Source organism: Hoplias malabaricus, chromosome X1 (assembly GCF_029633855.1).
Source record: "Hoplias malabaricus isolate fHopMal1 chromosome X1, fHopMal1.hap1, whole genome shotgun sequence".
In the NCBI taxonomy this organism is placed as follows: domain Eukaryota; kingdom Metazoa; phylum Chordata; class Actinopteri; order Characiformes; family Erythrinidae; genus Hoplias; species Hoplias malabaricus.
In genome coordinates, this window is record NC_089818.1 from 67,905 (window position 1) to 81,222 (window position 13,318).

Here is a 13,318-nt window from a genome sequence, read left to right on the forward strand (position 1 = left end):
GAAAAACTTAATGTATATGTACCACTGAATATAAGGCATTGGAACGACTTAATAATATGTGGGAACAATTTAAAGCATGGAGACGATTTAATAAGTGGGGAAAAGGTTATATATAAAACATTTAATAATACTTGGAAATGGATCACTAATATTAGTGGACAATCTAATAGGACTTGAATGATTTTATAAGCCGTGGGAACAAATTATAAAATCATGGATAGGAATGCATAGGAATGAATTAATAATGTGTGGGAACGATTTTAAAAAGGTTGAAGGATTGGAGATGTTTAAATGTGGCTGCTGCACATGCTGGCATCATAATAAAAGATCCAAACTAGGATATCTCCCCCTGAATCCAGCAAAAATAATCTGCAGTGGGAGTAGAAAGATAGTTGGCATTCAAAGCTGCCTACACATAGAGGCTAAAAAAACTTCACTTTAACAGCTGTGTTGACTCAGTCAAACTCAGAAGAGTGATTCACTGAAGTGCCGTGAAGAAAAAGTATATTAACACAAATTGAAAATTGCATCAATGAGTAGAATTAAATCTAATAATCTCTATCACATTTTTCAGCGTAGTAACCTACAAATAAACGTGTATCTAACAAGTATCTAACTTGTATCAAACTTGTATTTGTACATTATAAAGCAGCAAGCACTGAGCAAGGCTCCATAACCTGAGCCAAAGTGTCCAGCTGTCTTTATATCACATGTTGGAACATTGCTGTGAGGATTTGAAGGCAGCCACCTAAACACGAGTAAGGTCAGATACTGATGTTGGATGAAATGTCATGGCTCCCAAATTAGTCCAAAGGTATTGGATGCAGAGCCATCACTCTAGAGACTATATTTATTCTGCTCTACAGTCAGAGGAAATTTACACCCTTCTAATTAACACCTGGCACTGGGCATAGTGACATTAGGTTTGTACACAGCTGCTCCAAAGCATCCGATTCTATTAGCACTGTTTGCTAATGAGATTACTCAACTCGTGAGTGTGGGGAGTTGAATGATTGGGTTCATAATAGGTGTGTCTTAAAGTAGCTGAATACACAAAGGGATATATTTAGACAGAAAATGTGAACTCTTATTACCACAAAAACATAAGCCAAAATCAAAATCAGACTCTTTATAAGCGTTTCAGATTTTATTGTGGGTTTTGGACAGACATGAGCAGAAGAATGTGATCATAAGGAATCATTAATAATTATTGTGTATCACTACTTTTGACACGTCATTTCCATGGAGATCAGAAAGTGCATAAATGATGCCCGTGTCCAAATTGAGGGGCATCATATTGGACTGTAATTCCATATTCCATTTATATTATTAATATAACGCTGTGATGTTGCAGCTTTAAGTCCCAGATGGAAAAGAGGCCACATTTTAGAACTGGAGCAAACCAAAGCCTCCAAAATATAAAGAGCCTATATACAATAAATCATGCTCTTGGTCGTTCGGGTGAGATAACTGAGCTGTGGCTCCAGTGTGTGCCTATTCATGAGGCTTAAAAAAAAAACAAGATTTGGTCTTTCAACAAAAGTAGCTGTATATAATCATTGTTTGGTTAAAGCTGAGGTGAAAATGTTCAAAAAACGGTGGTCAAGGCAATCTCCATGGAAACAAGGTGGGGAATATACATTAAATAAATAAAATGATTCACTGATTAAAAGGGGAGAATGTTCACAGGAGCCAGTGCATTAACTCATTAACTTACGTCTACAAAGTAACAGGTCAGTTATCCATGATCCACCCACAAAATTAATTCTGTTGCTAGGTTAGACAAGACGGAGGCCATCCTGTAGAGAGTGAGACCAACTGTGCTCTTCAGTGGTTGAGGCATCACAGAGGATTGGATTACTCTACGTCAGTAAATGGTTTGACTGATACAGCTCAACAGAAATGCTCTTGCTCTCTATTACTATATATACTATATATTACTGAAATAGTAATGAAAGCTTGTCCAACCTACCAACAGTATATGAGATGTGTATATGTATTTGTGAGTGGTGTAGATATTCCAGCATAAACACAGGTCTTTAAAAGTTAACATTTTTACATTTTTCACATTTACACTCCACAGTAGCCCATGGAAACTGGGATAAAAAAATATACAAATAAATAATGAATAACAAAATCATAACATTGTGTAAACAAGGTAAATTATCACCTTTAGCTATTTTTTTAACATTTTTGAAAACACATTTGCACAGCCAGGATGCTAGTTACTCCACTAATATCACTCACACACACACAACTCATAATGCATACAAACAAAGATAACACACCAGTCTTCAGGTGGCTGACTTTAGCTCCTCAAGCTCCTAATATTGCACAAAACTACCCACAGGACAACACTGACAGTAACATGTATATATATACATATATATATATACACACGCACACACACACTATATGTCTGGCGTGCTTAATGTATAAACATCATTTGAAATAAAGAATGTTGTCAAATAATGAGAAGACAAGGTCAGCGTCTACACCCAGAAGCAGGAGGTGGATGTTCCAGGGGACGGGTCATTGTCGGGACATGAATAACTCCATGTGGATCACATTAACTGCATGAACTTTGTTGTTTTGTATTGAGGATGAGCATTGAAACAGGAACTAAATATTTTAATGATCACTCAGACAACAATGTATCCCTACCAGTATTGCAAAACAACAGGCAAAGAAAAGGAGAGAAAAAGAGAAAGAGGAAACGTTAACTGTGTTTGTATTCCTGTTGTAATACATTTTCTATGTGATTTACTGCTGGTTCAGGTTCTAAAATCTGATTGGTTTAGCCCATGTTTGAAGTCATGGGAAACTACTCATTTAGGTAGGACACGTATTCTTTATTAAAGAAATAAGTTAATAAATGTATTCATTTTAAATCATATTTTTAAAAATGAACTAAAGATAAATTTGTAATGAAATCCTGCGAGAGACAAGCCCCTGCACAAATACATTCGTTCACTCATTCATATTCTTTAGTTTATTCATCCTGTTCAGGGTGTGGCTAGGTCCAGAGCCTACTCAGAACCAAGGGGTCTAGTCCATCGCGTTCAACACACACTCTTGCAGTCGTCCACACTTGTGGACAACTTTGTCATAGCCATTCAACCTACAAACTGGATTGTGGAAGGACACCAGCACACCCAGAGGAAACCCACACAGACAGGGGAAAAACACAACAAACTCCTGATATTAGGACTAACACCCTTTCATTCATTCATTCCTCCATTCATTCATTCATTATCTGTAACCGCTTATCCAAGTCAGGGTCGCGGTGGGTTACCTGGAATCATTGGGCGCAAGGTGGGAATACACCCTGGAGGGGGTGCCAGTCCTTCACAGGGCAACACAGACTCACACATTCACACTTTCGGACACTTTGGAGTCGCCAATCCACCTACCAACGTGTGTTTTTGGACTGTGGGAGGAAACCGGAGCACCTGGAGGAAACCCACGCAGACACAGGGAGAACACACCACACTCCTCACAGACAGTCACCCGGAACGCGAACACGGGTTCCTGGAGCTGTGTGACTGCGACACTACCTGCTGTGCCACCGTGCCGCCGCCCCCTAAAACCCCTTAAATAAGGCAAAACAATGGTACGCATGATCTTTCTGTGGCTAATTAATTTATTATATTATTATTACCTGTCTGTCTGGTTGTACATACCTTAGTTTATTCCCAGAAATAGCGCAGATACCAGATGGTCTCATTCTTCAGCTGGGGTCCGAACAGAGGATTTGCTTGGGCTAGTATCGCTATTAACCAACTGCCACAAAACACACAGCGATACATTAAATAATTAAATTAAAATAAAATTCGATAATGTTACTTGTATATATATATACACCCAAAATAGAGTGAGAATTAATAAAAAAATCAAGTGATTTAAGTATTGTGAGTGTTTAAATGCACATCACTGGTGTACACTACTAATACTCTAACGCCACCTGTTGGACAAATGTCGAACTGCAGTAAACAACACAAAATAATGTTTCATTAAAGAAATGCTTGTTCATATTCGTGACACAAATGTCCTCAGAGAGAACATAGAACAGTATGCCACACATATAATCGAGTCTATATGATATTAACTACTGTAACATGTTTTAAATGTACTCACAATAAATAGCAACATACTGCTGTCAGTACCAGGCTGGTAATGATGACCCTGGAGAAACGGAGAAAAAATATGTAAATACAATATGTAAAATAAAATATAACTGGCCTAAAGAGCAGAAACTTCACTTCATCCATCAATCAATCAGCCAATTTAGCGTAAATGTAAATCATTAAGGGTATTTTCCAGAGAGAGGCATTAGACATATTCTCTACTCACTGTGGTGATGCACTTAGTTTTGTCTCTAGCAGTGTGGCATTTTAAGGAGCATTCACTACAAAATATTCGGTTAACAACAGCAGAATCTCAGATGTCAAGTGTATTTCTGGAACGGCTTATGAAAATACTGAGTGTGATTAACTTAAGGGTTAATTCCAACCGTTCTGATGATGTAAAGAACCATGCAAAATCCCGCTGAATGATATAAACATTTCTATAACAAACTCGTCTTTCTAAATACAACAATTGCATTAAAAAAACTGGAAGAACCACGTTTTAACAAGTGGAAAGTAATCAATCATCATTTTAATAAAGACTGGAACTCTGCTGTTTACGGTTATTGACATGTCCTAGATCAACGTCCCCAGTCTCGGACATTTCATTAATAAGGACACGGAAATGATTGGACACTTGAACGCTGCATTCAGCATCATTAAACGGTTCAGGCCTTTTAAACGAAGCCTTTAAATAGCTCAAATATCATTAAAATGCAGACATTAAACGTATCGAGACATTATAAAATGCATAATCCCGTAAAGGAAGGAATTAAGGTTATTAGGTTGACATATGGTAACACCGTTAGGATTTTTTTTAATTCTTACCCTCTGTTCGGTCCTTTCGGCACGAAGAACGGAGCCACTGCCCCCACCAGCGCCCAGAAGATGGTGAAGCAGATCACAGGCACCGCCAGAGAGTGATAAACCATTTCGGAGTTAATAAAATGTAGGTTTAATATTTTAAAATGTAAAAGAAAAATTCGGAAAAGGTTCCGCAGAAATCCAAGAACAGACTGGATTTACAGCAGAGCCAGTCGTACGGTCCTCGATTGTGATTGGTCAGGCGCCTTAGGAAATGATGTAAGTGATTGGCCAAAAGAGCTATCAATATATTAACAGGACAGCCCTTCCAAAAATACCCGGATGTAACTTATTTAAGGTTCAGCAGACTTTTGAGACGTTAGTGTGCAGTTTAGTTTTTACAACAATTCTTTAAAAAACCCTTCTCGTGAAAATCCAGAATTTAACCGTGTTAAAACGTTATGTGATGAGAGAGAGAGAGAGAGAGAGAGAGAGAGTAAGTGAGAGAAAGAGACAGGTGCGGGGCGATATTTATTGATCACACTTCGACCAGCAGGTGGCAGTACCCTCACAGCATATTGTACTGCTGCATACTGTGCGAGAAACGCCATGGAACTATTTGTTTTCCTAAAATTGCAGCATTATTCCTGTCCACTTTTGAACAGACTTACTCTTTAATACAATTGATACAATTATTTTACAGGATTCAGACGTATTCATTTCCTGTAACTGCATTAACCTGTTCAGGGCAACGGCGGTCCAGAGGCTACCTGCTGCTACTGGGTGCAGGGCAGGAACACGCACAGGACAAGATGCCAGTCCATCTCAGGCCACAACACACTAAGCACTCACTCTTACAGAAACGCCTGAATAGCCACAACCACAAAACATTGGGACTTTGTGAAAGCCCCATTTCCAGTTGTGCCACCATGCAAACCCTGAATGGATTTTTGTTTATAGAGAGAACAATAAAGTAAATGTGAAAAATGTGTTTATTGTGAAAGTGAAACTGTTAGCATTCAGGACACAATACAAATATTTAAGCAAAAAAAGATGAAAAGAGAGGGAGAGGGAATCAGGAGCAGGGATCAAAAGAACAAGCGGTTTCCATCTACGCTGATCTTCATTGCGTGGTAAGGCTTTGTCATGCGATGCATTTTTGCAAAAAGTTTAATCTGCCTTTCTCCACGAGATCCTCGCTTCCGCACAGGGCCCTGAGTGAGAGGAGAAGAAACAGAGAGCAATTAATATTAAACACTATACAACACAATCACACATGGCTAAGGATCAGTAGAAATATCCAATCTGAGCTTAGCATTAAGATGAGGGTCCTGTATAATGGAATACTCTTAGACCAAACATAGCCCAGTGCAAGGGAGCTTTAACAATTTGAGGTGAACTGCAAGCTCTTCAATTTAAAACCAATACAAATAAAAACAGGTGTTATTAACCGATAATATCTTCTTAAAACCACCTGAACAGGTGCACACAGCCCCTTCCACTCACCTGCTTGGAGTCAGGCTCTACGTTCCATTTGGGCCTGATCACATAAACACTGCTGGATGGCGTGGGTGGTTTTGCACGCATACAAAACCCAGAATCACCCTGCCTCAGTCGTTTAGGAGATTTAGAACTAGAGAGAGTGAGGGAGGGAGAGAGAGTTGCAACAAACGTTAGTTTAATAGCTTAATGATACTTAACTATTCCTTGATTTATCTCATGTGTCATTTGCAGCATCAGCTGTAATGATAAAGGAGGAAAGTGCTCTTGATGCAAACCTCTGCTCTATTTAAATATTTAAAACATTCATGCAAATAGCATCTACTTGTGGAAAAAAATAAAGCCTGATGAACCTAAGTGTAAATGTAAAATGACTGGCCAATAGTCTTTGTCACTAATTGTGCACATATATCTGGACATGTGAGTGTAGGCATCATACTCACTCCTCTTCTCCTGTCAACCAATCCTCCAGATTTCTTTGAGGAATCTGTTCTCCTGAACTGTAAAGACAATAAACATGTCAGTTCCAATGCATTGGTTTAGAGTTAGATACGGCAGCTCATCTGCTGAAGTGCAGTTTGGATCAGCCATCCTTTTAAAAAATGCATAAAAAGGCCAATAAGTGGAAGTACAAGACAGGGGTTTCTGTGTTTGAGATGTATGCATTAAACACCGCAAACTACAGAAGAAAAGCTATGTGTTAAAATCCTCCACATCTAATTAGTTCATTTCCAGTGCAGTATGCATAGTACTGTAGTGTGTCGTTTGGATTCATCTTAAGGTATTTGTCTATGTGTAAAAGGGTGTGTTTGTGTGTGAGAGTATGTTTGTACCTGAGTTGCCTCCGAGGGGCAATGTGTTTGTCCAGGTCCCTCTGCTGCCTCTCTTCTTTTGTCATGCCATTGTAATTTGATGATAAGCCAAAGATGGTTCGAGACCATTCATCTACACACACACACACACACACACATCCATATGATCAGTACAAATATCTATAATAATTTTCTAATTTCAGACAGTACTGTGATAATTTTTAAAAAATTGGCCAAAAAGTCATTATTTTATTTCCAGGAAATGTTTCTGGGGAATTTAGACATAAAAGTATCTGTTTGTATGAGGAAGAGTGTCCAAAATTGGACGTTAAAAGATGCAGAGAATATGTGAGTCTTAAAAACCCATGCGAGACCTGCTACAGCAGCAGAATAACCTCCATCAGATAAACAGTATTCATAAATGTTAAGTAATTAAAAATGTGATGTGTGTACGTACTGATGAGCTTGAGCGCTAGGTCTTTGTTTGGCCGAGATTCTTTGGGATGTTTGTACAGGAACATAACAGCTCGGCCGATTCCACTCATCTTCAGAGTCTCCTGGCTGACACTTGGCAGCTGCAGAACACACACAAGCACTCAAGATGTCTTTTTTACAGTCGTATCGGTCTAGTTTTACATGATTATAAGAAACCAGGACTTTTTAAATTATGAAAAAACATGACAAAATGTTTTTTCCTAAACAGGGGCAAAATGTTTTGCTGTGTTTTTAAGACATTTTACAAATACCCAAACCCACTGAACAAGGACCGCTGTTACAATGAATCAAACAATGCAGGAATGCCTCACCTCTTGCAGGACCTTGAGCAGTTCCTCTCTGACCCTCAGGGCTGGGAGGCTTTTATCTGGCAGAGGACTGATCCATTCTTTTATTGCCGTCATCACACCGCTGTCTATAAATGTCTCCTTTAGATCCTGCCTGAGGGACAAATACACAAATGCATAAAAACTCCTATGTAGCATCTAGAGGAACTGGTCATTTTATCAGGTGTATTATCACACAAGATTGTAGGGCTAAAATTAGCCAAGGCCTAATATTAGCCAAATGCTGTAGCCAAATCAGTGGTGTTAACTTTCCAATAATGAACAGACTCAATTCTGCTGCAATAGATGGACTGCTTTTCACAGGTAGGTGTTTGTTAATGAAACAGCTAATAGCTGTAGATTAAAGGTATTGTAAGAACCGCAAATACACTTAAATAAATAATGCAGAGACGAATAGGTTAAAGCTACTTACTTCTTTAAATGCATCACTACTCTGGAAAGAAGCATCAGCTTTTTTAGTGCAGGCTTCTTTTGACTGTTCAGCATTCGATCCTCCTGCACACACATATACACACACATGCGCATTAACACACTCACATCTGAGACATTACAGCCGTAATTCAACAGAAGAGCCACATCAGGTTGAGAATAATTAACAATCCCTCATGCCATGATATTTGAGCAAACTAAAGGGTAATACATTTAAGGTTAAGTGCTACACACAGTCTCTTAAGAAATGATAAGACAGACAGAGCTGTGGTGGCATTGAAGGGAATGTTGCCAGTGTGTCTTTGCTTTACAAAACTTGTTTCACAAATGTTCTACAGTCGCCGCTGAGAATGGAATGCCTTTGTAATAATTTGGCAGGATGATTTACATTACACAACACAAATTAAATACCTCTGCAGCTTCAGTCATCTTGGTGATCATGGCCCTGGCGACATTGCGGGCATCGCTGGTGGACGTCCCTCCGTCTTGATGCCGTTTGCGCTTGCCACTCAGAGCTTTCTTACGGGCCAGCATGATGTCAAAGTCAGACATAAACGGTGTGCTAAAGGACATACAGATTGAAGTTATTTCAGTTTACAGTTTACAATAAAGGTGTAAGTTATTTAACTTGCTTACTCATTTATAATGCATATGGCTGGAGAAGATATTTTTGGGGATCAATATATATATATATATATATATATATATATATATATATATATATATATATATGAATATTCTGTAAACCTTCATTTAATGTAATTAATACAGCTCATATACAGCTGCTACACCCCACACTAAAAATTGATGTATTACTATTCAATTTATGTGACAGTGAACAACAGGCGTGGGAACCTCAGGTCCTCTGATAATAATAAAGTATTACCTTAATGTTTATTGGGCAATATGGAATTGCCACTGGTTGCTATGTGAATACAAAGTGCACCTATAGTTGCCTTTCTGGCACTGAGTTTGTGAAGGAGTGTTATGTCAATATTGTACTATATTATTTGGCTGTATGTCACTTTGTGACCTGTGACCTCAGCTACAGTAGGTCGATATAATGTGGTCATGTTGGTGTAGCCGGTGTAATCCATAGTGAATGTTGAAGACTCACTCTTTTGCTTTGTGAACTTCACCATCTGAGCTTTCAGCTGCTTCCATCAGAGCTTTAACAGCACCCTGCTGCTTCTCTCTGTCCAGCTCTACTTCTTCCTCATCTCCTGATTCTCCAAAGATATCAGTAATCAATCTCCTATGGGACAGAGGTTGCAGGGGTCACACACTCAAAAAAAAAACAGGTGGCTAACAAAGTGCAAGAGATAAACTGAGGTCAGTTCCACTTACTTGACCCTCATCTTGTGATCATAATCCTCACTCTGGGAGCTAAACTCTTGCAGTTTTGCTACTGCAGTTTTGTCTGAAGCCCCAGAGCCTTCATCACTGTTAGAGACATCATCAGATATGGCCCTGCTGTTCCTCACAGCTGTGGAGAGAAAATATATCACAGCACGTAGAAATGGGAATAATAAATATTTCTGCCTCTCAATTATCTACAATTACATGAAGACTTGAACATCCTAATTAACAAATTCTGCAGCTAAAAATTAATATTATAACTACTATTTTTATTTTATAAAATAACATAATACTTATTTTAATCACATTTGCAAATACAGCTTTATTATTTCATTTGTATTCATTTGTTTACATTCAAAATATAAGCTCCGTAGTTGAAAGCGAGAGTTGAGAGGACTTTACCTGTTATTTCACTGCCATTGCCACTGTCAAACAGAGTGACCTTCTTCCTCATCACTGAAATTATACAAATTACAAAGCTCAACATCATGTTTATCATTTAACACCATCAGCATCAAAGCTTGAAGAAACTAAAAATCATGTAAATCCAAAGCCAAAATCAGTCAAACTAGGTTTTTCAAAACATACCAAAGGTTCCTCCATTAGACGATGAAGAGAGGATCCCAGGGACCGTATATGTCTCCTCTGAATTCATTGTGTGAAAGAGAAAAAGTAGAGTAATCACCATAAAATAGGAGAGTACACAGGAGTCTGCTCACATAAAACACACGCATGTAAAGTTTTGAGAGAAAATGTTTGGCGTTCACATGGCAGCGTGACATCATAGCAAAGAGTTCTAAAGATGGAGTGTCAGTTTCTGGGGGTTTAATACAGTAATGGTTGAACTCACCAATCAATTAAACAGCAGTCAGTGCAGAGGATGGGGGTAAACTTGGCCTCAGTGACTGAAAGTGGCATTTTATACAACAGTGAGGCTTCTTTGTGACATCCACAACCCACAGTCATTAAGGTCAAACTGTACAATGTGCACAATGCTCTGTAATGGACTGGCACTCCATCCAGGGTGTGTTCCCACCTTGCGCCCACTGATTCCATTTAGGCTCTGGACCCACCGTGCCCTTGAACTGGATAAGGGTTACAGACAATGAATGAATAAATAAATAAATAAATAAATAATATAATATAATTAATTAATGTACAATGTTCATGAAAGGCAATAAAAATTTGGAGGTATTTTTGCATCAGGTTTGTGCTCATAAATGCCACTATATTCCAAGATTGTTGTCTTTATTGATTGTTACTGCCACATAAATTACATAAGTGACAACAGTGTGAATAAGACTCATTACCAATTTCTCAAAATATCTTTGAAAAAATTCAAAAGACTTTTAAACTGAATTTTCTGATACTTCCCAAATCTTTGATGAAAACATATTCACATCCAAGTCTCTTTTACAGTGAAAAGTACATAGTCTTTACCGTAAAGACATCTATCATCATGGAAAGGCTATGTGTAGTGATGGAACTTAATGAATAAAACATTAACTTAATCATTAAACAGGTAAATACACTAATTATCCCTTCATTATTACAGGCTTGTAACACCCCAGCTGTGTTCACTTAAAGGAATAATGGTGTTTAATAAAAATAAATCATAATTAATAACAGTGAAAATTTGAAGCTGGTTCACTCTGAGCCCATTGTAAACATCACACTTTATATGCTTTATATATCAACAAAGGCTTTTACAAAAAACGTATAGTCTTTTTATCAAAGCACCTGCTGGATCCAAGGCAGAAGCTTGAGACACAGATATTTTTTTACTTTTATTATCAACTTTGCCATCTTAGGAGAGAGGGCAGCTGTGAGAGAAGACCATCTCAAGGCCAGATTTTACTGAGGCCTGAGCAACACATCCTGTGAATGTTATTTTTTAAAATTTGGCTTGAAAATAAAGGAAAAATTGTTGATAACGCTGTAATAGATAATGAATATTTAGCAATCTAAAACAGTCATGTAATTTGGAGATAATGATCAATGGATTTGGTGTATATGGGAAAGAAAAGGAGGAGCCACGTGTTGACCCCTCCTTGTTCAATAAAGGCTTTAAAAATGTGGATATTCTGGGATGGTCAGTCGTGCCTGTAACACAGGATCACTCAGAATTAACACTTGTTTGGAAAGCCTTAATTCTTCAAATAAAACTTTAAACCTACTCTTTTAATGAACCTGAAGTCTGTGTGAGAAGAGAGACCTCTTACTATGTCGTGGCTGAAGTGACAGGAGACCATTTGGACACTACAGTAGTATTTATTGATGTATGTTTGTGTATACCAATTTGTATTGTGTTTGCTTAAACATTAAAATGTTTTACAGAACTGTTACATTACTCAGTTACTCATAAACTGATGGTGATAGAGATTTTTACTGTGCTTTTATGAAAATACCTGCCTTTCCCTCCTCATAATCATCACTCCCAGTGTCCTCTTTGATATTCCTCTCCTCTTCCTCCTCACTGTCTGAGTTAATCACTCTGCTTTCCTCTGTCCCTCCATCTTTCTCTCTTCTGCATGTTCCCCCTCCTCTTCCTCAGACTTGCTGTGCTTTTGGTTTGTCTATTGTTCTCCATCTGAGGATCTTCATATGATTCACCAGCCTGAGTTTCTGTGGCTTCTCTGTCTCTCAAGTGCTTCTCTTTTGGGCAGTGCGTCTTCATTAACATGGTCATCATCATCATGACTATTGTCAGCAGGACAAGTGGATTCTGGCTCTCAGTCACCGGCAGGACACTAAGTCACTAAGTTACTCTACAAGAAAATAATAATAATAATACGTCAATACCAATCAGCTGAAAATCACCCTGAACTAGTAAATCATCTCAGGAGGAAGATACAGCCAATATATCTGAACCTCCCAAAAGTACAAATGAAGGAATACAATTACCACACACAAAAAATAATAATAATAATAATAAATAAAAAATAAAATAATAATAATAAAATAACTATTAAATCAAAAGGAAAACAACTTTGTAAATAAAAAAGCAACAGCTAAGCCAAACACTAAATTACAAATTTGTAATTATGCAATATACGCAATCACAAATAACAAAAATAAAGCTTAATCTATATATTGAATGTAAAATAAAACACTCTAAATGTTATAATGAGAAAAATTACCAAAACAAGCAAAATAAAGCAACATGTGCAAATATTTAGCACAAGCAAAGCAGCAGTGGCTCCAATGAAAGGCTTCACGCTTAAACACATTGGAGTCCCAAACTCTTTGATAGATAGATAGATAGATAGATAGATAGATAGATAGATAGATAGACAGACGAACAGACAATTATTATATTGTGCAATTGGACATCCATGCATCTGGACACATGAAAAGTCCCACTGCATGATGTCTTTTATTTTGAAAGGTGTACAGGAAGTGATCGCGCGTGCGCCTCAGCTGTCAGTGGCTCGTATAAACACAG

The 13,318-nt window shown here is 37.9% G+C and overlaps 2 protein-coding genes across 2 annotated transcripts; both read right to left on the bottom strand.

Moving 5' to 3' along the window:
* Window positions 1-1,141: 1,141 nt before the first annotated feature.
* Window positions 1,142-5,107, bottom strand: LOC136675900 (V-type proton ATPase subunit e 2-like). Its single transcript, XM_066652700.1, has 4 exons — window positions 4,956-5,107; window positions 4,138-4,185; window positions 3,684-3,783; window positions 1,142-2,660 (listed from the first exon to the last, which is right to left on the bottom strand). The coding sequence occupies exons 1-3, from the start codon at window positions 5,057-5,059 to the stop codon at window positions 3,690-3,692; spliced, it is 246 nt and encodes an 81-aa protein (XP_066508797.1). The 5' UTR covers window positions 5,060-5,107; the 3' UTR covers window positions 1,142-2,660; window positions 3,684-3,689.
* Window positions 5,108-5,951: 844 nt separating this feature from the next.
* Window positions 5,952-10,596, bottom strand: LOC136676130 (protein IWS1 homolog). Its single transcript, XM_066652998.1, has 12 exons — window positions 10,462-10,596; window positions 10,276-10,329; window positions 9,862-10,000; window positions 9,632-9,769; window positions 8,926-9,076; window positions 8,498-8,580; window positions 8,050-8,179; window positions 7,701-7,818; window positions 7,265-7,376; window positions 6,875-6,931; window positions 6,438-6,564; window positions 5,952-6,145 (listed from the first exon to the last, which is right to left on the bottom strand). Exons 1-12 carry the CDS (start codon window positions 10,559-10,561, stop codon window positions 6,020-6,022), a joined length of 1,335 nt encoding a protein of 444 aa, XP_066509095.1. The 5' UTR covers window positions 10,562-10,596; the 3' UTR covers window positions 5,952-6,019.
* Between the last annotated feature and the right edge of the window lie 2,722 nt (window positions 10,597-13,318).